The 24,196-nt window shown below is 45.4% G+C and overlaps 2 protein-coding genes across 8 annotated transcripts in view; both read right to left on the reverse strand.

The window, feature by feature from the left end:
- Window positions 1-4,362: 4,362 nt before the first annotated feature.
- LOC149521747 (coiled-coil domain-containing protein 180-like) lies at window positions 4,363-12,822 on the reverse strand. Of its 6 annotated transcripts, none has more exons than XM_089772939.1 (6): window positions 12,614-12,822; window positions 11,136-11,307; window positions 8,545-8,738; window positions 6,255-6,337; window positions 5,485-5,559; window positions 4,363-5,380 (listed from the first exon to the last, which is right to left on the reverse strand). In XM_089772939.1, exons 1-6 carry the CDS (start codon window positions 12,700-12,702, stop codon window positions 5,343-5,345), a joined length of 651 nt encoding a protein of 216 aa, XP_089629065.1. In that variant the 5' UTR covers window positions 12,703-12,822; the 3' UTR covers window positions 4,363-5,342. The 6 variants fall into 6 exon arrangements, with proteins under 6 accessions (XP_089629065.1, XP_089629068.1, XP_089629067.1 ...); XM_089772942.1 differs by lacking the exon at window positions 12,614-12,822 and adding an exon at window positions 12,393-12,530 and having other exon boundaries at window positions 9,390-11,307; XM_089772941.1 differs by lacking the exon at window positions 12,614-12,822 and adding an exon at window positions 9,390-9,514 and having other exon boundaries at window positions 11,136-11,828.
- Window positions 12,823-15,070: 2,248 nt separating this feature from the next.
- Window positions 15,071-24,196, reverse strand: part of LOC102455524 (histo-blood group ABO system transferase 1-like) — a 41,091-nt gene continuing 31,965 nt past the window's right edge. For both annotated transcript variants that reach the window (XM_089772937.1, XM_075905159.2), the window contains 2 exons: window positions 22,994-23,128; window positions 15,071-16,168 (listed from right to left, as the gene is read on the reverse strand). In XM_089772937.1, coding sequence (XP_089629063.1) covers window positions 15,481-16,168; window positions 22,994-23,128 — 823 coding nt within the window. In that variant the 3' untranslated portion in view covers window positions 15,071-15,480. The remainder of the gene's footprint in view (window positions 16,169-22,993; window positions 23,129-24,196) is intronic.

Below are 24,196 nucleotides of genomic sequence, written 5' to 3' on the forward strand. Positions count from 1 at the left end.
AGTCTCTTCTTTGCCCAATCAAGCCCAGCCCAGCCCTTTGCCTGCAGGCTGCAGCTCCGAGGCTGGGTCAGGCAGAGACCAGGGCTTCCCAGGGCTGGCTCCAGCCTGACTAGGCACAGTGGGGTACTGGAGGAGGGGCTCCCTGCCCCTGCACACAGCCCACGGGTAGCAGTGCAGCAGAACCTGGCCTCCGGTGCGCCATGTGTATCAGCTGACCAGCCCCACCCCTTCCTGAAGCAGAGCCAGGAATGCACACATGTACATGCAGGAAGCCAAAGCTGGTGCTCTAATCTGCAGCTGCATGGCTGAGGCTGGAGCTGCAGCACTGGCTCCCCGCTGGGTGGGGGGGATGGGTAGGGCTGAGTTCCTGCCCCATGTGTCAGTAAATATCGGCGGCACGCATGCCAGGGGTTGCTGACCCCTGCTATATACTATACACTGAAATGTTAATACAATATTTATATTCTAATTGATTTATTTTAAAAATAGGACTTACCTGACATTGCTCGGGGCCTTCAGGACAGGGGGTTGGTGGTGTGAGGGGTGCAGAAATCAGGGCAGAACTTGGGGATGTGTTTGGGGAGGGCTGAGACTGGGAATGTGGGAGATGGTGCAAGAGAGAAGGTTTGGAGATGAGGAGGGGCTCAGCATAGGGGATTCCATTCATTAGGGCTTTCTCTCCCCCCCCCCCATCACCCAGCGGGGCCTTCTCCTCTTCTTAGCCCACCCCAGCTGACAGAGGCTGTTTCTCCCTCAGTCCTCCCCAGCCACCACGGGCCTTCTGTCTCTCCTCAGCCCTCCTGCCAGCCTTTAGGAGTCTTCTGTCTCTTCCCAGCTCCTCCCAGCTTCCAGGGGCCTTTTCTCTCCCCGCTCTCTCTGGCACTGTGGCCAAGGGTTGAGAGGGGAAGGGTTTGAGGTAGGGTTGCCAGGTGTCTGGTATTCACCCGGACAGCCTGGTATTTTCACCTCCTGTGCGGTAAAAAAAAATTCAGAAAATACTGGACACCTAAGATGTCCGGTATTTTCTGATTTTTTCCCCCAGCCAGGAGGTGAAAATGCTGGGCTCCTGGAAACCCTACAAACACTCAGCGCCCGGCCTCCACCCCCCCACCCTGAATCCCTTTGGCCCCCAACATCTCCACCTCCCCGACCCCAGACCACATGCTTACCTGGTTCCGCAAGGCTGCTGGCACAAAATGGCTGCCAGCAAAAAACCCAAGGGCAAGCAATGACTCTTCTGGGCCTTAGTGCTCAACCGGTCCCCTGTTCCTATCCCTGCACTCACTCTTAGGGTACGTCTCGACTACATGCCTCTGTCGCCAGAGGCATGTAGATTAGGCTACCACACATCGTAAAATGAAGCGGCGATTTAAATAATCGCCGCTTCATTTAAATTTACATGGCTGCCGCGCTGAGCCGACAAACAGCTGATCAGCTATTTGTCGGCTCAGCGTGATAGTCTGGACACGTGGGTGTCGACATCAAAGGTATTTGTCGACCACCCAGGTATGCCTCCTGGGATGAGGTTTACCTGGGTGGTCGACAAATACCTTTGATGTCGCCACCCGCGCGTCCAGACTATCGCGCTGAGCCGACAAACAGCTGATCAGCTGCTTGTTGGCTCAGCGCGGCAGCCATGTAAATTTAAATGAAGCGGCGATTATTTAACTCGCCGCTTCATTTTACTATGTCTGGTAGCCTAATCTACATGCCTCTGGCGACAGAGGCATGTAATCTAGATGTACCCTTAAAGGGGACATTCTGTTTTAATGCTGTTTTATTTTTATTTTATTTTTTTTGCTCAAAAACTTTGGTCTGCCCCCCCCCCCTTTTTTTCTTGAACAGAATTTTTTTCTGGTGTATTTTTTGGGGGGGGGAGGGACGGGTGTTCTGTATTTTTGTTTCAACCATCTGGCAACCCTAGTTTGGGGCAGGAGGATTATTTATCTGGTCTGCTGGCAAGCAAGATAATGGAGCCCTAGCCTTGATGGTACAGCTGTCCCCAGGGGTCACTCTGCAATATAGCTCTCCTCTGCAGGTTCATTGCCCCCATTAGCCACCCTCAGTATTGCATCCCGCCTCTCTGTGCCCCTCCCTTTCTGTGTTATGGAAAACAGTCCCATTCACAGCACTTCTCATTTTCTTGGGACAGCCAAACCCCGACCTTGCTTTAAGGATAAAAGGAAGTGGCACACAAATTTGGTGGTCCTAGCTCTTACCATTTAGGAGTTCTTGAACAAACGAACTTTTAGACACGCAGACTCACAGACAGACAGACAGACACAAAAATCTCTAAAATATATATAGATGGTAAAAATGAAAAAGTAAGCATTTTTTGTTAGTAATAATGTCCTGTGATACTTTTTGTATTTTTATGCCTGATTTTGTACGCAAGTAGTTTTTAAGTGATGTGAAACTTGGAATACATACAAAAAAAACCCCTGAAAGTAGTTTGGAAAGGTTGAGAGCCACTGTTTTAGATAACCGCAGACAGGTTGAAAGCCATGTCAAATATCTGAATCGATTTCCTATTACATATTTACTTTCAAATCCTAGGCTCTATGTAAACAAGAGCACTGCGCCCAAAAGCTTCTTGCTGCGGTATATGAGTCACAAAGGCATAGGACTGAGAGTCAAACAATCTGAGCACTATTTCTAGTACTAGCACAAGCTCCTGTATGGCTTTAGACAACTCATTAACTCTCTGAGCCGCCATTTGTAAAACGGGGCTATTATTCTCCCTATATCACAGAGGTGTTGTGAGGAGATCCTTAATGAAGGGTACGAAAATAAGGCATTTATTTATCCCATTACTACAGCACCTGAGTGCATAAGTTTTAATTTTGTGTATTTATCTTCACAATCCCTCTATGAGGTAGGGAAATACTAGTATCTCCCCTCTAGGGATCTATGCCCAGAGAGGCCAAGTAACTCACTCAAGGGCAGACTGAAGGTCTTTTGCAAAGCAAGAAACGGTGTCCCAAATCCCTGGTTAGCTCCTTAAGTATGGAACCACCATTTCTCCTTAAACACCATATCATACTTTTAAAAGATACAATAGTAGACTTTACAAATAAAAAGAGCTTTGAAAATAGGGGTACTATCATTTTCTCATTTTACAGATGGGGAAACTGAGGCACAGAGCAGTTTCATATGTCTAATTCCAATACACAATGAATTTTTCTTACAAATAGTTAGTTAGTATGAAAGACTGGCAAAACAAATCTGCATTCAAGCTGAACCTCTCTAGTCCCTCATGCTTGGGACCTGACAGTGCCAAACCTGAGAATTTGCCTATCCACAGGAGGTCAAAATTGCAGCAAGTGAGTCTCTTTTCCTTTTTATTTCAGTGAGACGAATAAATGGAACAATGCTTACAATGCTGCTCAATAATATGATTGTACTGATACACCCTATATAAGCCTATGCCTAGCCAAGTCTCATCGGCCTGCTTCATAACAAAGTATTAGTGTTGTTATACAATTTTATTGTATTGGCACAAGAAGTAAATAAAGAAGTGCATAAAACATAAAAACCATGCTTATGCTTAGCGACATTACCAACACTTCCACTGCTTGCTGGGCTCTTAGAAGACATTTAGGGGTAAATTAGAGCTAAACAACAGCACAGAACACTGAGGGTACGTCTAAACTACATGGCTCCGTCGACGGAGCCATGTAGATTTGTTTGTTTTGGCAAACTCAAATGAAGCCGCGATTTAAATGATTGCGGCTTCATTTAAATTTACATGGCTGCCGCGCTGAGCCGACAAACAGCTGATCAGCTGTTTGTCCGCTCAGTGCGCTAGTCTGGATGCTCCCCTGCCGACATCAAAGCCCTTTGTCAGCAGCCCCGGTAAACCTCATCCCACGAGGAATAACGGGGCTGCCGACAAAGGGCTTTGATGTCGGCAAGGAAGCGTCCAGACTAGCGCGCTGAGCAGACAAACAGCTGATCAGCTGTTTGTCGGCTCAGCGCGGCAGCCATGTAAATTTAAATGAAGCCGCGATCATTTAAATCGCGGCTTCATTTGACTTTGCCTATGTGTCTAATCTACATGCCTCTGCTGACAGAGGCATGTAGTCTAGACACAGCCTGAGAGCCAGGACTGGCGGTGGTCAACAAAATATATAGAACCAAGGGAAACTTGGCCACACCAATGATAAGAGGACAGCCAGCTAGCTAAAATCATGCTGGACCATGCATGTTGCCAGACCAGAAAATGCCAGACCATTCATCCGATACTATCATATTATAACAAATAATAGATTAAGTGATAATCAAATGCTGAACCTTGAAGTAAAATGGTTCCCTAGCAATGCTACAAGACATGTAACAAACTTCAGAAGATGAGTACTTAAGTACCAAGGATGATTGTGTTTGTTTATTTGTTTCCATCATGTATACAATTGTTTAGTGAATGATTCATTATAGCCAGGCTTTCCTCCCCCTCCCTGCCCAAGTTCCTGGGGAATAAGTTAGTTAAGAAACATATAGTATGGGTGTAAGAACTCTAGAGTTCTGATGAGTTAAGAATATGTTGTGAACATTGGTTTCTAGTGCTTAAAAGACTGGAAATGTTACACTAGTCGTCACAATAGCTAATCAGATAGCACATAGAATTTCTTAGTGGTGGTGTTTGATTCGCATATTAACAAATACTTTAGGTTTTGATCATGGTTTTACCCTAACCAATCAACCAGAGGCATAAAGGAGAATCAGACACCTCACATATACCTGCATGGCCTCTTCACATCTCCCCTGCAGGTGTCGGGGGAGAGAGGAAACAAGCTATGAATGTTGTACAAATCTCTCCCCTGTGCAGGTTGGATAGAGAATGACAGCTTAATCCACTAAAGGAAGGCTCCGCTCTGGTTAGGGCCTGGAACAGAATAATACCCATAGGGAGAAAGTTGCTTCCTGCTCCTCATCCAGGGTTGGGAACAAATTCTTAATCTAGGAATTAATTAATAACCATTCAAACTTTAGCTCACTTTCTCAGCTCAAGCCACTTCACACTTGATTAAGGATTCATCCATCTCTTGAATCCACTGCCTTCTATACAAGGATTCCTGAGAGATGACATCCCATAACTCTCCAAAACTCTGTTAGAAAAATTTAAATGTCAGACCCATTGAAAAATTAAAAATAAATGGACATTACACATACAGATGGCAGGCAAATAAAAAAGGAGATACAAGGGCTTAAGCTAGAGAACTAGATTAAATCAAATACACTCCCTTACTTCAATTGAAAAGGCTTCCAGATCAGAGTCATTTTCAATCTTTTTTAATAGAAGTTCAATTGTTCCATCAGATTCTGACAGTTTTGTCCAAAGCAACTTACCAGGCTCCAAAATGAACAGTTCCATTTCCTAAAACTGGGAGATTAGATATTGGGTATTAGGCCTTGATGCTTACATAACACTCCAGACTTCCTAGAGTCTCACCCTCCCAATGCAGGCTAACTCCTGCTTTAGCCTACCTGTGGCTTCATTATGACGGCCTCGTCCGCGCTCTGAGATATGTTCAATGATATTGCCATTTGTCCTCTCAGGAACTGCCAAGGAAGAAAATAAAAATGGTGCAGACTAGATGTGATGCTGCAGAATGTGTAAGGTAGCCACCATCACATTACTAAATCAATGCTAAGATCTCTGGTTTTTGTGCAGTAGGAACAATCCACTACAAGAACACAAAAGGGCACAGATAACAGCAGCACTTTGAAATTATACAGCACTTTTTATCCTATGATGACAAAACACTTAGCAGACATTTATTAAGTTTCACATTCCCTCTGTAAGGCATATATTATCTCCAGTTGAACAGGTGGGAATAATTAGGGCAAAAAGATGTTAAGTGACTTGCCAAATTGTGAAGGACGCAGAATAGAAATCAAGAAATATTGATTCCCATTTTCTGGTCCAGCCACAAGAAAACTTTGTCTTAAATTTTCACACTGGAACAAGTTATTGAGTGAAAAACCCAAAGGAAACCTTGAACCAATATAAATTAACGCATGGTCACATAATAGCCTTATTGGTTAATCGTGTAAACGACTACATGCTAACATCCCTACAAAGGACTTGTGCCTGTTTTTACCAGGGCTGAATTTGACTCCATGTCTCTAAAGTCTGAGTAATTAAACAAGTACAATAATACAATCAATGTTTCTGCGATTATTCTCTCCCTTCCATGTGGAAAATTCCCAAAGAATCATAAAAAAATAACTTAAGATTAAGTAGTAAACTTTACTAATGAAATCACTGAGGCCTCTAGCTTCACGGACTGCAATCACATCTTCGTTTTCTTCACCTTTTAGAAATCTTGTCATTTCCCTGAAATAGAAACAATGATGAAAGCCTTGAACTATGCCACAGAAGAAAAAATAGGGATTTCCAAAAGGCATTGCTTTGTATTTTGAAAGTCAGATTCATTTGTAAAAAATCTAAATGACATTAAGTATTATCACAATATGCAGAGAGTGTTCCTGCTCTCCCCTATCCCATGACCCCCTGCTAATCCCCAAGGCCACGTCATTAAGGGGAAGAGGTTTGGGAGAAAGGGGTGAAACGGGGGGAAGAGGAAAAACATACCCAGGATGGAATGTAAAACTACTCGGACCCTAGATGGCCTCTGGGCCATGAGTTTGAGACTCCTGCTCTTACACCTTGACTGTTAATAGAGAACTTAGCAGACACTTTGTTCAGGATGCATGAAGCAGAACAGACTCTCGGGGTGGCAAGTTTGTAGAAACTTTGGTGGTGTCCAGAACAGATCCAATTCCCTCTTTCCACCCACCTGCCCAAGATTCTGGGAGGATGTTTGGGTGAGGGAGTGAGTCTAGAGTGCAGACTCTAGGATGGAGTCTGGTTGATGTATGCAGGCTCTAGGGATGGCATAGGGAAGGGGGAGGAGGAGGGAATAAGGATTGAATGCTCCGAGAGTTTGAGCACAGGAGGGGATGCTGGCAGAGAGGGTGATGGGTGCAGTGCTTACCTGGGGTACCCCACTCTGGCAATAGCTTCTAGGCTTGGGAACTGGGGGGTCTCCATGCATTATAAGAACATAAGAACGGCTGTACTGGGTCAGACCAAAGGTCCATCTAGCCCAGTATCCTGTCTGCCGACAGTGACCAGCACCAGGTGCCCCAGAGAGGGTGGACCGAAGACAATGATCAAGCGATTTTTCTCCTGCCATCTCTCTCCAACCTCTGACAAACAGAGGCCAAGGACACCATTTTATCCCCTGGCTTATAGACTTTTATGGATCTAACCTCCATGAAATTATCTAGCTTCTCTTTAAACTCTATTATAGTCCTAGCCTTCACAGCCTCCTCTGGCAAGGAGTTCCACAGGTTGACTACACGCTGTGTGAAGAAGAACTTTTTTTATTAGTTTTAAACCTGCTACCCATTAATTTCATTTGGTGTCCTCTAGTTCTTCTATTTAGGGAACTAATAAATAACTATTCTTTATCGGCTCTCTCCACACAACTCATGATTTTATAAATCATTGCAGCCTGCAGAGGCGCTTGGGGTAAAGACAGTACACGGAGACATGCACCTCTTGCCCAGGGGCTGCAGTGACATGCCAATACCCTTGTGCAAAGGGATCAGGCAGGGAGCAGAACTAACCCCACTGCACTGCCAGTGGCAGCAGCAGGGCCCCCGGACCATTTTAAATTGCCCGGGGGCAGCAGATGGAGCCAGGGGAGAAACTTGGCCCCAAACTTTGTTGGAACTGGTTCCTATAGGCCAGGAATATTCCATGAGCCCATATAGCTCACTGCCCCTGCAAATTCCACATGCAGTAGATGGCCAGGCCAGTATTGCCTTTCTTTACAGCTAGGAGAATAGAGTCACATGGATACTCAGTAATTTGCCCAGTAGAAGAATTATTACTAGAGCCACAATTAAAATTCAAGGAGTTGTTAGCTTTCAGTTCCATGCTCACACCTCATTGTCCATAGTCATAATACATGTGGTTACCCCTTTTTGACCCAAGTAGCTGGGCCAAAGTTTGCAATCTAATGGGTTGTTTTGGTTAGGAGAAAAAATTGATGTTGAAGTCAGGTCTTTCTTTGATGCAATCCTATTTCATTACAAAGAATATACAAAGTCCTCTCAAAACAGCATGTAAGTTGATTTGCTCTTAGTTCCAAGCCCCTGTCCAGCTAGCACACAGACCAAAAATTCTCTCTCTAGGCCTTTCTCAATGCAACATTCCCAATGCTTGCTCTGGCTGAGGCTTTGACTTTCTGGTGTTTCTCTCCCAGCTTCTCTGCTGTTTTTTTTCTTCTCCTTTCAAAGAGAAAGACACACACACACACTTCCACCAAACCTACTGAAAGCCTGCCACCCACATGGGCCTTGCATGTTTCTTTGTTTTGGGTGGAAGCTGATAATATTTCAGCTGGTTCCATAAAGGAGCTGTTTCTTTCTTTTATCAATAATGAAGTTTGGCTATTCTACCCACTAATTTCAAAGAGATTTAACCCAACACCTACCAATCTATAATTACAAATGTATACTTCCAATCTATACTTGTACAACACTGGGATTTCAATGGAACCATCATTGGGCATTTCCTCAAACCATTTCTGCTGGCGATGAGATAACAGTCCTTTACCAGCACACATTTTCATGTCTCTAACCACAGGAATCCTTCCACTCTTCATAGGAAACTTAGGTTGCACTGCCTTGTTTCTTGCTTCCTCCAGAAAGCATACTAAGTGAACCTTCATAGAAATATAATTAAGATCTTAGAATTTTCAGTAATCCAGGGAAAGCAGAGAAAAGCAAAGAAGCTACACTGAAAAAAGTGGGGGGAAAGTAGCTGAAAAGATAAAAGTAATAAACAATTATTTGCCCTTACATAACACCTTTTATCCAAGGTTCTTTACAATATGAATAAGAACATCTCCTTTTTTGCAGGTGGGGAAACTGAGAAACAGAAAGGTTAGATGACTTGCTTAAGGTCACACAGCAAGTCAGCGGCAGACTCGGGAACACAAATTAGGTAATCCTGAATTCAAATCCCATATTCCACCCACTAAACTATTCGGATGTTCCATTTCAAAATTAAATCACCTGTGTATAATAGCCAAATCCTTATGAGTCTGGCACACTAAACCTCTGAACTCATCCATCATTGCCATGTCATTAATATAGCAAATTTTGGCTTTGGTAAACACATTCTGAGGTTCAAAAGACAAATAGTACAACATCAAAAGGTTTGTTGAGGAGGGCAGCCTGAAGATATAAACATTATTTTCTGCTAAAACGAATAAAAAATCCAAAGGCTCAAATTCATGTCTTATCTAACTGTATTGAATTCACAACAGCAGGAATGAAGAGTAAATTTGGTTTAGCCTCTGATGTTTCTGTACCTCATCATCAAAAATATGCCTGTAGACTTTCCCACTGGGGACAACACGTACTGCTCCCACCAGCACCATATTCCAGAATGCTCAGGTCTTGGCTTGTTTGCAGAACAATTTCCTTGTATCAACAACTTGGGAGCAGTGGGAGACAGACACAGAGGGAGAGGCAAGAGAATTAAATCTTTAAAAGGACTCCATCAACTTTAAAATTAGACACAGGGCTGAAAATGTGGACCTTCATATTATTATAAATGTATACAAATACTATAGCTTAAAGATGGAAAAATATTGGTGATTTCTCTAGTTTGTGCATGTAACAGGACTGCCTGCCATCTGGCTATTCCAGTAGGTAAGCAAACAGGGGCTACTTCAGGCCAATCCCAGGAAGCCAACAGGAGAGGAAGAGTACTTTGTCCTGATTGCCTCCCTGAGCTCCTAAACTTAAGCCAAATATTGGCAGAGAAATGGACTGGAGTTTCTGTGTGTAAGCAGTTTTGTCCTGGAAAGACTCTTAATAAACAGGAGAACAGGAAAACTTATATGGTTTTATTAATTTTTTAAAATCTCAAGACAAACTGTTAAAAGCACACCAAAACCAGACATATTTTGAAATCAGATAATTAAAGAACATCAGGTTGTCGTTCTCCCATTAAAGAGAAATTGTTCCTTACTCAAGGCTTTTTTAAACAAATTACATAGCCTCCAATCCTATAAGTGACTTTATGTGAGTGAATTCCTGTGCCAATGTAATCTCAGTGACATCAGTGGGATCCACAAAAGCACAAGTATCTGTCAGGCATGGTCATCTACAAGTTCAGGGCCTTAAGAGAAACGTTATGAAAACCCTCTACCTACAGAAACTAAAAACTAAAGATGATGGCCATCCTGAGAGCTATTAATGAAAACACAGGTTTCTTCCAGAGCCTAGATTCCAGATAGGGGAGCCTTACTGATTCGCACTGAAAGCCCAGCATCTATTGAGGGTTACAACATTTTCACATTTCCTAAATAAGCAATCAAAACATACAAAGCAATTTGTGAGTTCACTGCATCAGCTGTGACATCTTTTTAATTATTTAAAGATATTTCAGAGGACTACATGAGTCATACAGGGTAGGGTGTGAACTAGGGATGTAATAGTGTAGTTAATTAACCAATAAGCAAAAGCTTATAGGTTAATGTTGTAGACTACGTGCATTCCTCCCCCCCAGTAAATTTTTTAGCAGGCTGGCCAGCAGCCTGCCTCAGTCCTGGCTCATGCCAGGTCCAGGACCTATCCACACTGCATCTCTGCATTTAAAGTGTATTAAGAGCTGGCCCAGCTTAGTTCCAGCTAGCGCTGGGTCCTATAAGGGGAGCTGGTTTTTAAACCGGCTCCCCTCACGGACCAGCTCCCACCTGGCACCCTGTGTTGCTGCCTCTGACAGGTGCAGCAGCACAGAGTAGCAGGGGGCTCCTCCAGAGTGAGGCTGGAATGCACTGGCTGCCAGCCTCGCCCCTGGGGACTATAGAATAGTTGACTTCTAATTGATAAGAATTAGTGAGGTTACTCGACTATTAAATTAACCAATATTTAACATCCCTTATGTGAACATCACGGAGTCACAGAGCGGTACAAACCGACATAAGAATGCTCTTCCCATGATGCAATTTCTCCTCCGACCTCCTAACACAGTGGTCACCAACCGGTCGATCGCGAGGCATTCGGGCCCCCCCATTTTCTCTCCACCCCCGAGAAGCCCCACTACCTACCTCCAGTGTAGTGCCGGCTTCCCACGGGGTGGACGGAAGTCCTGCCTGCAGCTTCGTGCCACTTCTGGGGGTTCCGGAAGTGCGCTGGCTGCTCCCCTCCCACAGCTCGGTGGCGTGCTTGGCACGCTGCGGAAAGTGGCGTCGGCCCCGGAGGAGGAGTGCGACAGCTTCCCTGCGCCACAGGAGGGGTGAGTCGAGCACAGGGGTCGGCCCTGGGGTTTGGTCCCAGGGCAGGCGCATGTGGGGGTTTGGCTGCACCGCAGGAGGCATGGACCCTCTTCCCTTGCGGTGGGTGGGAAGAATCCTGGGAGGAGGCAGGTGCAGGGGACTCTCTGCCCCCACTGCTCCCTTTCCCCACTCTCCAGCCTCAGAAACCTGTCCCCACTGGCACCCTGTCCCCAGCCCTCCCAGCACCCTGTTCCCTCTCCCCCGTTCCCAGTGCCCTCTGCCCAGACCCCAGCTCCCTCTCCCCACTCCCCCGCCTCAGAAACCTGTCCCCATTCAGTCACTCTTATATTCCTCTTTCCACGAGGAAGAAGGGGGCTTCCAAAAGAAGGGGTTTTCTGACATTTGGTCCAGCCTAGACAGGCCAAATGTTGGAAAAACGTCTTCCTACAGAAGAATTGGGGGAAAAAGCAGCAGTATTAGGGTTGGGGATAGCAAGTGACGGAGAGGAGGAGAAGAGAGAGAGGGCGGGGCTTCAAGGAAGAGGCGGGGGTGGTAGATCTTGGCTTGTTCTGTCATTTAAAAAGTGATCTTGGGTGTACCCTGGTCTCCATGGCAACCCGAGACTTGGCGACATAGGGAGCGAGAACTCATCTTCTCGCGAGAACCTTTGCACGCCGGCGCGAGTTCTCAGGCGCTTACCTGTTGCCCTGGAAACGCAGGGAGGGAGGCGGGGAGGCGGAGGCGCACGTCTCCCCCCCCCGGGGAGGGGGAGGGGCGGTTGTACGGTAGCGCTGCCCCGCCCCCAGGGAAAATCACCCGCCCTTTTGCCGGGGGGGGGCCTGAGTAGCGCCCGTCCTCAGAGGCAGCTGCCTGCGCCTGGGCCCGGGGCTGTCCGTGCCGGCAGGGGAGGGGGCGAGGCTGGGCCGCTGCCTGTCACCCCTATTCCCACAGGGGCGGGGGAGCCGGGCTGGGGCAGTTACCCCCCCCCCAAGTCCCAGGGGAGAAGTGGGGGCGGGTCTCCCAGGCGGCCGAGGGCCGCACAGTCAAGTTCTTCAGCCCCTCTCGGCGCTTTGTTTCCCGTGGACCTACCGGGTGACTGGGGCGGGGGCTGCATGTTCCAAGGCTGCCGAGCCGGCCGCTCCCCCCAGTCACAGAGTCCTAGACCCGGAGAGCTGGAAGAGCCTTGCAGGGAATTCCCGTCTGGACGCTCCACGGTTTGTGAGAAAAAGAAAAAGCAGATTTTCTGTCCCGCGCTCGGTGTCTGCAAGAACCTTTCATTTGGCAGATGAAGAACTAACCACGGTATTTACCTTAGGAGTCTACAAACAATGAGTCCTTCGTCCTCGCCCTCTGGGAGAAACCCACTGAACCACAGGAGGTCAGTATTGTCTACAGGCATTCCCTACATTGCTACTGCTTACTGGACTCTTAGGGTACGGCTCTACACTGTCTTTTTTTCCGGAAGAGGTATGCAAATGGAAGGAGGTTTTTGAAAGGGGAGGGGTTCTGACATTTGCCCCGTGTAACTGTGCTCAGGACAGCACAGTTAATGAGCTCCTGTCTCCCTGTCTTGGATGGAGCCACAAGCTGGTATCTCTGTCCACCCAGAGAAAACCCAAGCACCACTCCTTGACCAGAGGATCCCCTGGTTGGTCGCAGCCCTATCACCCACTCGCTCAGAGGTCCCCTGCGCCAGCTGCAGTCTTGTCCCTCATCTGCCCAGAGAAGGGCTGCCAGATGGTTTAACCAAAAATACCAAACACTGCCCCCCCCCCCCGCAAAAAATATTCTGTTGAGAATCCTGACAGCAATGTCAAGCAAAAAAAATTTTTTTTAATTAAAAATCAGCATGGTAAGCATGGTATCCGGTATTTTCGCTTCCTGGCAGGGAAAAGCCCAGAAAATACCGGATATTTTCGGTGTCCGGTATTTTCTGAATTTACCACCAGACAGGAGCTGAAAATACCGGACTGTCCGGGTCAATACTGGACACCTAGCAATCCTAGCCCAGAGAAGCCTCACACTAGCTGTAGCTGTGCCTCCTCTCCCTTCTCCAGATCCAAGCCGCTGCATTTCATAGAATCAAAGAACTGGAAGGGACCTCTTCATCAAGTCCAGTGCCCTGCATTCATGGCAGGAGAAGCACCATCTAGACCAGGAGTGGGCAAAATAGAGCAGCTTGCCACATCCAGCCCACCAAACCCTTGGCTCCATCCCACTGCAGGACACTCAGACAACCTCTCTGCCTGCCATGGCGCCGCACATTGCCAAAACGGTCAGATGCTAGGGCCAGCTTGTGTGTCTCTGTGTGACCAGAGCCACTTTGGGGGGAGAGGAGTTTCTGCACCCTATTCCTGCCCCCAGCTGAAAATTGGTCAATGGGAGCTGCAAGGGCAGTGCTTGTGGGTGCATACAACATAGAGAGACCCACTGCACCCCCCTCAAAGGGCACAGCAAGTAGACACACAGATGCTGGTCCCAGACCCTAGCCACTTTACATAGCATATGGGGATGCAGCTGTCAGGCAACCAGCCTGAGGGTCCTGCTGGGCCACCAGAGCCTGCAACTGGCACCCCACCCCTTTCCAGACCTCAGTACCCTGCCCCACGTCACAACCCCCTCCTGTACTCAAACTCTTTCACTGACCCTGTCCTCTCCCCAGGTCAGAATTCCCACCCACACACTCTATGGAAATGCTGTATCAGATCCCACACCCTCTCCATTGATAGCTCAGGAAAGTGCGGCTGCTTACCACTTACCAAATTCTTGACTCAGCCTGCCATTGAAAATTGCCTACCTCAGTTTAGACCTTTCCCAACAGGTGTTTATCTAATCTGCTCTTAAAAAATCCACAATGATGGAGATTCCATAATTTCCCTAGAAGTTGTTTTAAATTCAGGAATAAGATTTTATTGTTTTAGGATTTCTTATGTGTCTTAACTCATGAGTTATGTGTCACAGAGAGGAAAAGTCTGTGGCTTTGACACATTTTTAGAATCTCCTTTGCGGAATCAAAGATTTATGAGGTATTAGGAGCACCACTAATGGGGTTCCTTTCTATTGTGATACTACTTCTCCCATGTCTTCCCAAGAAGCTAAGGTCATTTAAACACAGTCCTATGACTTCAGAAGAAAACATTAATTGAAAATAGATCCGATAACCCTGAGCTTTTTTCATTATAAATGAGATGAAAACCTAAAAATTTGATGCCATTTTCAGCTAGCTGAGATTGAAAAGTTGGATCCAAATAAATTGCAGCTATTAAGAAACAAAATTCTTTCATTGTCAAGGGTATTTTGCAAGGGAGAGAGCATAAGAAGAATGGAAGCAGCAGAACTTTGAGACACATTTCAAATATCTTACAGGTTAGGATAGTTACCCAAATCATGTGGAAAATCAAATTGAACCAAATATTTTTTAGATAAGCAAAAAGTCGTATTTTTTTTTAACAGACAGATATACCCACTGATATTTTGGTTTTTGTAACAAATAGAAATTCCAAAATACCTCTTACGGTCACACACTCACTCACACGTTAATATCTCTTGTGTTTCCACAACACTTCAGAGCCAAATAAAAGCAGAAAGAATTGGAAGAGTCATGAAAGTTTCTTTGCATCAGATGTCTGGCAAAAGAGGTTTGGATAAGTATCTGAATCCACAGGTCTCTATTTCCCCAGCGCTAAATACAACATAATGCCAGTACCACTGTATTACACAAAAATATCAATGTATTTTTGGCAAAGAAATTGATGGAATCAGCAAAGTATCCTTATGATAAATGTCATTTTGCAAACCATTCCCATATCCAGAACCACTGGAGCTGTAAGAAACAGTTATGGAGCCTTACCAATTGTCTGTATATTCTCATCAACCAAGGGTACCTGCGATATCAGTTAGGTTAGTTTGAAATAAGATAGTGGTGGGCAACCTGTGGTCCATCAGGTTAATCTGATTCTAGGCCACAAAATATTTTGTTAGCATTGACTGTGCGCACTGCCCCTGTAACATTTAATGGCAGCCCTTCTCTGTTCTTGGCCAATGGGAGCTGTGATGTGTGGTACCTGCAAATGACCAACATCAGCAAAATGTCTCGCAGACACCAATCAAATTACTTTGGGCCACATGTTGCCTGCAGGTTGCCCACCACTGCACTAAGACCGGTCAGAGAAGAACTTCATTTATTTCTGATTGCAGCATGGTTCTTTGGTACAGCAAGAAACCTCCTTTTCCTAAGGATCTCTGGCCTACCCATATTGTCATCCCACACGTATTCTGGGGAAAGTATTTTAGTTGGTTTGTGGTAAACAAAATACTTGTTTAAGTGACTCTCTTCTTGCCATATTGCCTCAATTCTCTTGTCTTTGTCCACCATGATGGCTTCATGGCATTTCTTGGACAGCTTGTAAACCTCCTTTATTGTTCCTCCAAAAAATCCTCCAGCATAGTAGAAGTCACCCTCATCGTGGGGCACATAAGCTTGAGAAGCAGGATGACGTTCATACGTGAAAGACTGACGCTCTGCACCGTAGAATCCTGGGTGTAGTGTGCCAAACAAGTTGCTCAGGATTTCTACTCCAACTAAGTCATTAAACCTCATGTCTACGTCAACACACACAAGGTAGTCGACCTCATTAATGAACTGCTTCTTGGAGAAGTGGTTGATCATTTCCATGCGTCGCATAGAGATTTCTTGCCATCTCGAGTAGTTTTGGACTTGCAGAACTACTACGTTCCTTCCTTCTTTGAGCTCAACTTTAGGAACTTCTTGTGGTCTGTCTGTGAAAATGTAATAGTTTACTTTATGTCCAACCATAAAGTACATCTCTGCAGTTTCTAAAAATGTCTTGAGAAATACGACATACCTACACAAAAAAAGAAATTATCTATTAGAAATAAAAAGCACGGTGGGGAAGACTGGAAGAAGGGGACATAGAGAGCAAAAAAGTGAAGTACAGAAGATGGAGTAGAGCGGGGGAAAGGGTGGCAGTGTAAGAAGGGGCAGACCTGTACAGTATCATGAGGGTGAGGATGAAAATACTGAACTTAGTGTGGGAAAAGATAAGAGGTGGTAAAAGGACTGCTGAGGGCTGGTGACTTGGCTGGACTCACGAGAGTGATCTAGGATTCAGCTGTTGTTATTTAGGGAGAGGAAGATGAACCAATTAAAAGCACTTGTTGATGATCAAAGCAGTGTAAATATCTGGCTTTTTTCATAGGAGAAAACAACAATTAATATAAGATTTCTATTAAGAAGGAACAAATCACTGTGATGCCACCTAACAGGCTTTGTTGCAAGCAGGAATTGATAATGCTCATGCCCCACCAAAATTACTGTTCTGTTTTAATCAGAAACAATGTTTTAAAAAATATTTGTTTTGAGTTTCCTGGTGAGGATTACTTCCTTCCAAATCCTGGTGATTATCAACCTTCATCTCTTGAGCCACATTCAGCTCTTCAGGACATTGTACATGACTCTGATGGAGTCTGTGCTATAGGAGCGAGTGAGATCTTAGATACTGTGCTGATTACTCGAGTGCTCTGCCCATGAAAACGTGGAAATGCCGAGAAATGAAGCACAGACACCATGGCGCTTGATTCATCTCAACAGCCAGGAAGGGAGTCTACCTGGGAAAAGTGAAGATCTCACATATACCCTGTCTGTATCTGAACCAAGTATTACAAGAGCTCCCCGCCATGTAGCCAACGATGAGCCAAGATCTCTGGCAGTGATTTGACATCAATGCCTGAGAAACAGCCTGGGCACTAGAACCACCAGCACTCAGGAGCCTTATCTTGCTGTCATATTGGAGAGAGCCAGCAAAGGAACCTGTAAAAAAATCCTTTCAAACCTCTCAAGAGTAGAAGGGTGAGATGAGGCACCAGACTTCAACTCACACCCAATAGGAGAGAGGGGGCTTTACAGTTACACTGCAAATATCCAAGCTCCCTTCATTTGACTATGAGAGAGATGAACATGAGAGTTGTACACTGTAGCTCTTAGAAATTAACATCAACCTCATTTGTTGCCCCTTTAGACCGCAGTAGCAGTGAATGAGAAACATCCTCCCGGTCTTTGTCCTTGTTTGGCTGCTCTTTATACAGTAAACAGATATATAGCACAGAGTGAAGACTGGAATTGTAAATTCACAGTAATTTCCAATGCAGTTACTGGCCCCATGCAGTTTGGATGCGCCAGAAGACCTTTCTGCAACATATTTAGCCTTGCTTGAAGAAACTGATTTCTGATTTTAAGCTAAGCACTTTTAAGTAAGCCCATTTCTCATTTCAAAAAAAATGTAAAGGTGCACCAGGAATCATTTAGCAACCTTCCCTATAAAACAAAGGGTACAAATGTGCTACTTATAGCCAACATATTATTGGGAAGAGATTCTAATTGATATCGATTCTTGGATAGTGCCAGAATCATTGTGCCAGGAACATATATAGGGGTGTTACATTGCTTGGAGTTTTGTCTTTCAAAGTCCTGCTTGCATGTAATCATTATCAATCCTATTAAACTTTTTACAAGAGTGGGAAAGTTAGCTCCAGTATCCTGGACAAATTCAATCCTCATTTCTATCATTCCATCTTCCCAGATTGGCCCTGTATTTTCAAAATGACCTGGTATTCTGTGCTTTCTGTCCTAATGTGTCGTGTCTCATTGATGTAGAACATTGAAAAGTTGTTGCATCTGATTGGTGGCCAAATCAACCTTGCATATATTTATTTAGCAGCTTATTCAGCACAGGTACAAAAACCAACTTATCCACGCTTAACAGGATAATAATGGAAAAATAATCTTGATATTTTACTATACTTTGCTCTTGGTTCTGCCTTGGGCAGGGGGCTGGACTTGATGACTCCTGAGGTCTCTTCCAGCTCTATGATTCTAAGAGAGGCAGCAGTGGAAGTGATTTTTTTTCTCCCCGTCCAAACCAGCCCCACAACTTGGAACTGCTCCAGGTCTCACCAGGGCTGCCGTAGCTGCAGCCATGCGCTTTTCTCACCAACACTGGGGTGTGCGCAGAGCTGCTGTTAACATCCAGGCACGCAGCTCAGAACATTCAATTTGACATACACGTGCCACTTCCCCCTCCCTGATCCCCTTTGCAGGGCAAAATCCCAGACATTTTTTGCCAAATTTCACTAGCGTTGATGTACCCCCCGGACTTCTCTCGTGTATCCAAAAGGGTATGTGTACCACAAGCTTCAGGATCTCTACCAAGCATTTATAAACCTCAACTACCCACCCAGAGAAATAAAAAAGCAAATTGAAAGAGCCAGACGAATACCTAGAAACCATCTACTTCAAAACAGACCCAAGAAAACCAACAATAGAACACCACTTGTCATCACCTACAACCCCCAACTTAAACCTGTCCAACACATTATCAATAAACTACAGCCTATATTGGAACAGGATACCATACTCAAAGAGGCTCTGGGAGACAGACCCATAGTCTCCTATAGACAACCACCTAACCTCAAGATGATTCTTACCAACCACCACAGGACATACCACACTAATACCAACCCTGGTACCTTCCCTTGCAACAAACCCCGTTGCCAGCTTTGTCCACATATTCATTCTGCTGATACCATTATTGGACCTAACCAAGTGAGTTATAAGATCAAGAACACATATTCCTGCGCATCCAGAAATATAATCTATGCTATCATGTGCCAAAAGTGTCCGTCTGCTATGTACATTGGACAAACATCTCAGACACTTCGCCAAAGGATTAATGCCCACAAAACAGATATCAGACAAGATCACAAAGAGAAAACAGTTTCTTGCCATTTTAACCAGAAAGGACACTCTCTCAATGACTTAACCACCTGCATTCTGCTACAAAGACCTTTTACATCTGCACTTGAAAGGGAATCCTCTGAACTGTCATTCATGTTAAAATTCGACACTTGCCAAAAAGGACTCAACAAACATGTGAACTATCTCACCCATTACCAAGATAGTTTCCCCAATTATCGCCTCTAATACCATTAACTCACAAACATCCCACTCTCCCTACCTCTAATATCATCAATTCACAGACACTTACCTTCCTTCCTCCCCCCCCCTGCATCCCCCTCCTGTTCTGCAATGTGATTTGTCCTTTTCATATTTGTTCATTTTTTTAATTGTATCCTTTGGTATATATGGTTGTGACTACTTTCTTCCACTATTTGATCTGAGGAAGTGGGTCTGGCCCACGAAAGCTCATCATCTAATAAACCATCTTGTTAGTCTTTAAAGTGCTACATTGTCCTGCATTTTGCTTCAGCTACCCCAGACTAACACGGCTACATCTCTATCACTATTCTACGGGCTGAGGAACACTGTTATAGGCTGCAACTGGTTTTAATGGAAGGTGGTGGGAGATGCCTGCTCTTCATGGGTGTATTCACTGAAAATATTTTTTGCTCCGACTCTGTCATGAAGGAAATAAGATTCCTAATGGAGGTAACAACTGAGTCACTTACGGGAGGAAAGGATGAAAACAAAATGTAGAACTAATTTCCAGGGAGTGGTCACCTCCACACAGTTGCTTCTCAGGGTGTGAAGCTGGGAGCTGAGCACTGAAATCACAGAGGCAACCCACTCTTGGCCGACCCTGCTGCTCCCATTTTCTAGTCAGAGTGTAGAATTGGGCTGGGTTCTCCAGCACTGGTCAGTCTCTGGGTCAGTGTGGTGGTGCTGGGCTGTGATTTCCAGGCTGGAACAGGGGAAGTGAAGGGGGTGGGGCTAGAAAGCAAAGCGGGGCCTTGAGTGTAAGTAAACCAATTAGTCACTGGAGTAGCTCTTCAACTCATGGTTTGCCCTTCTCCCCTTTTCCACGGAGCAAGAGGAGACAACTCATAGGAACCTTACACTCCCTCCATCACCAGAGAGCTGGGTGGGGGAGTCTTCTACTCTAATTCCCCCCTTCCAGGAGCTTGAGGCCTCCCTCTTGCTCAGAGGGGGAACGACAGGCTTAAAACGTCAGCATCTGGTCTACACTGCAGCTCTTACAGTCAATATCATTGGTGGGAAATCCCAGATCCCAATTTCCTGACTGTTGACACAGCTTTGAAGACCTCATTATAACAGGCATCATCTTTCCATCCCAACAGGGCTGAGGGTTACTTTCTACATGTGCAAGTCCTGTGAGGGGCGGCCTGTCCTTGCTCCTCCCCTATCCTCCGCCAGCACCTCCACAAGCCACAAAACTACTGATCTGAAGCAGGCAATAAGGAAAGGCGCTGAGCCACAGGGCCCACCAGTAAGCAGGTTGTGATGGGGGAGGGAAAGGCATTGATAGCTGGCTGCCTGAAGGCTGCTGAGTACCCAGCATTATTTCCGTGGACCCCAGAACACCCATGGAGTCGGTACCTAGGGCTGCCAGTGTTGGAGACTGAGCCCAGTCCTACACAACACACACACGGAAGCGGCGCACCCAAAGCAGGGGGCCCGGAGCAGTCTCCCTGATTTGCCGTACCCTAGGGACGGCTCTGCTATCAGCTGCAGTGCATGAATAATGGCGGTAAATACCATACCTTGCCATCTTTATCTCTGCTGCTGGGGTGACTTTGCCTTCAGAGCTCAGATCCCAGCCAGCGACCAACATTCTCAGGCTGCTCAGCCCTGAAGGCAGCGCTGCCACCAGCATTACTGCAACCTCCTCCCCCCGCTACAATTATCTTGTGATACCCCTTCAGCTCCTTTTTGGGCCAGGACCCCTACAATTACAACACCTTGAACTATTAGATTTAAACAGCTAAAATCATTAAATGTATTGTTTTAAAAATCCTGTGACCATGAAATTGATCAAAATGGACCATGAATTTGGTAGGGCCCTATCCAGGATTAACAAGCACTTCCTTGTATCATGCACAGTTGTCAAAAAATACTTATGTTAATAAATAGTTCCTTAATCTGTCTTTGCATAGCATGTGTGGGTCCATCACAAGCCACCAAGTATTTTCCTTCATTTACAAATCTGATAAAGCCCTGCACAACATGAAAGTGAAATTCTTCCTTTGAAAGAAGGACTCCTGAGGAAAGTTTTTCTTCCCAGTTACATGGTTCTATTTCTGAAATATTCCACCCCAAGTAGAGTGATAACTAGGGCTTGACAAATGGCGGCGAAAACCGCTTGCAGGCCCCGTACTGCGCATGCTCCAGAGCCACAAGGCGCATGCGCACGCTGCCAGGGCCAGACCGAGCCATTCCAGGACCCCGGGCAGACAGTTTAATTGTGACCCGGGTTGGGGGAGGGCACATGCGAGGCCCCGCCCCCACACCGGCGCATGGGTGTACAGCCTAGGGCTGCCCAGGGCGTGCCAAGCCTGACCATGCAGGGCCCTGCAGCCATGGGGGGAAGGGTGCTTTTGGCCAGTGCTGCAGAGGTTAATGTGGTCCCCACCCCGGGCTGCCGCTGCAGGGTGGCCGCTGGGAGCTGCTGCAGCCCGCGATCCAGGAGCCAGGTGTGCAGCATCTGATGGCAGCTATAAGGGACACTATGCGCCCCTTACAGCTGCCATCAGGCACCCCCCATAGGTTGGCACCCTGGGCAGCTGCCCGGCTGACCTATGCCTTAATCCGGCCCTGCATGCCGCAAATGAACGGGGTGCACGGCTGAAATCTACTCGCTACGGGTAGTTCTTCCAGCAGAAAATATGCTAATGAGGGACCCAGTAGCATTAGTCATGGTCTCATTAGCATATTTTCTGCCATTTCTTTTTGGGCAGGGGGTTCTTGCGCAAAAAGAAGCAGTGTTGAATTTTTTTTTTCCACAAAACCCCTGTTTTGCTCAAAAACCTTATGCCTGTCCGGGACAGGCATAAGGATCTTGTACAAAATGGTGTTTTTGCTAAAAAACAAAAACAAAAAAAAATCCACACTGCTTAGTTTTCTGCATAAAACATAGTTGCTTCCATAGTTGCTAATCCTTTCAGTCCCCCTCTCTGTGGGTATGTCTACACTACCACCCTAGTTTGAACTAGGGTGGTTAATGTAGGCAACCGAAGTTGCAAATGAAGCCCGGGATTTGAATTTCCCGGGCTTCATTTGCATCTTGCCGGGTGCCGCCATTTTTAAATCCCCGCTAGTTCGGACTCCGTGCCCGCGGCTACACACAGCACGGAGTAGATAGTTCGGATTAGGCTTCCTATTCTGAACTACTGTTACTCCTTGTGGAACAAGGTGTACCGTTAGTTCGGAATAGGACGCCTAATCCGAACTACCTACTCCGTGCCGCGTGTAGCCGCGGGCACGGAGTCCGAACTAGCGGGGATTTAAAAATGGCGGCGCCCAGTAAGATGCAAATGAAGCCCGGAAAATTCAAATTCCGGTCTTCATTTGCAACTTCGGTTGCCTACATTAACCACCCTAGTTCGAACTAGGGTGGTAGTGTAGATATATCCTTTGATACACACAACAAGCAGCTTAACTTGACCCTTTTTCATAGATGCCAGATCCTTATAATTTCCTCCTCTGCCCCATTGTGAAACCCCAGTCCTTTTGCTGTCACTGAAATGTGTTTTAAGTCAATCAGCAGTCTTCCAACAACACTCCTGCTAGGAAGGATGAGATGAACAAGGGATACACCATCACTACACGTATACACAAAACAGATTCCCACTCCTCTTAGTGGTTATCTTTCACTTTTCATAACTAACATATAGTTCTGTGAATTAGCCATACTCACTTTTTGATTGCAAAAACTGTTAGTCCTACAGTGACATTCCTTTGTCGGAACTGCTCATTCAGGATATCGAGGTTATAGGTCCCTTCCCAAACTATTGGTGCAAACCATGGAGTCATCATAAGGACGTCATTTCTCCTGTGGAAGAGGAAGTTTTCTTTAGAATCACACTGTAGAAGGTAGAAATACAGAGGCAGTTGCCTTCCCTACATTTAGAAAGACACCACCAGATCCATGTGTTAAAGTTCAAAAATAGATAACTAATAGTACAGAAATACACAAGTCCACAAACTCATGTGACATTGTACAATAAGGCTATATAATTAACAGGTTATTGGAATCTCTCTGGATTAACCCTTTAAGATTTAGTAATAATATAAGAAACTATCAGCTAACTAATGGTGCACTGCACTGGCATCTATCCATCATGCATAAAGTTTGTAACTGAATAAAAAATCTTGGGTTGTATTTTGTTTAAAGATCCAGGTGTTTCTGAAACTTTGTATGAATATATTAACAAACGGACAATCCAGGGAATCCAGGAATCCAGACCAGTCATCTTAACTTCTGTACCCAGAAAGATAACGAAACAAATAATTAAGCAATCAGTTTGCAAACTTCTAGAATATAATAAGGTGATAAGTAACAGTCAGCGTGGATTTGTCAAGAACAAATTGTGTCAAACATAACTGATAGCTTTCTTTGACAGGGTAACAAGTCTTGTGGATGGGGGAGAGGGGAAGCAGTAGATATGTTTTATCTTGTCTTTAGTAAAGGCTTTTGATACTGTCTCACATGACCTAGGGAAATACAACCTAGCTGGAGCTACTATAAAGTGTGCACATAGTTGGTTGGAAAACTGTTCTCAGACAATGGTTCATAGTCACGCTGGAAGATCATAATGAGTAGAGTTCTTCAGGGATCCGTTCTGGCTCTGGTTTTGTTCCATATCTTCATCAATTATTTAGATAATGGCAGAGAGTACACTTATAAAAGTTCTGGATGATACCAAGTTGGGAGAAGTTGCAAGTGCTTTGGAGAATAAGATTAAAATTTAAAATGAAAAGGACAAATGGGAGAAATGGTCGGAAATAAATAGAATGAAATTCAGTAAGGACAAATGCAAAGCACTCCACTTAGGAAGAATCAGTTGCACGCATAGAAAATGGGAAATGACTTCCTAGGAAGGAGAAGAGCACATAAGGA

Source organism: Pelodiscus sinensis, chromosome 23 (assembly GCF_052426305.1).
Source record: "Pelodiscus sinensis isolate ZL-2025 chromosome 23, ASM5242630v1, whole genome shotgun sequence".
Classification (NCBI taxonomy): Eukaryota; Metazoa; Chordata; order Testudines; family Trionychidae; genus Pelodiscus; species Pelodiscus sinensis.

Bases quoted from the DNA above. Each gene is read 5' to 3' on its own strand.
- LOC149521747 (XM_089772938.1), bottom strand. From the start codon at position 11,405: ATGCCTCCTGCGGTGCAGCCAAACCCCCACATGCGCCTGCCCTGGGAC. The intron at 8,739-11,135 runs GTAGGTAGTGGG...ATTTCTATGAAG, and splicing joins AAGCCGGCACTACACTGGAG to GTTCACTTAGTATGCTTTCT. The intron at 6,338-8,544 runs GTATAGATTGGA...TTTCTATTTCAG, and splicing joins GAAATCCCAGTGTTGTACAA to GGAAATGACAAGATTTCTAA.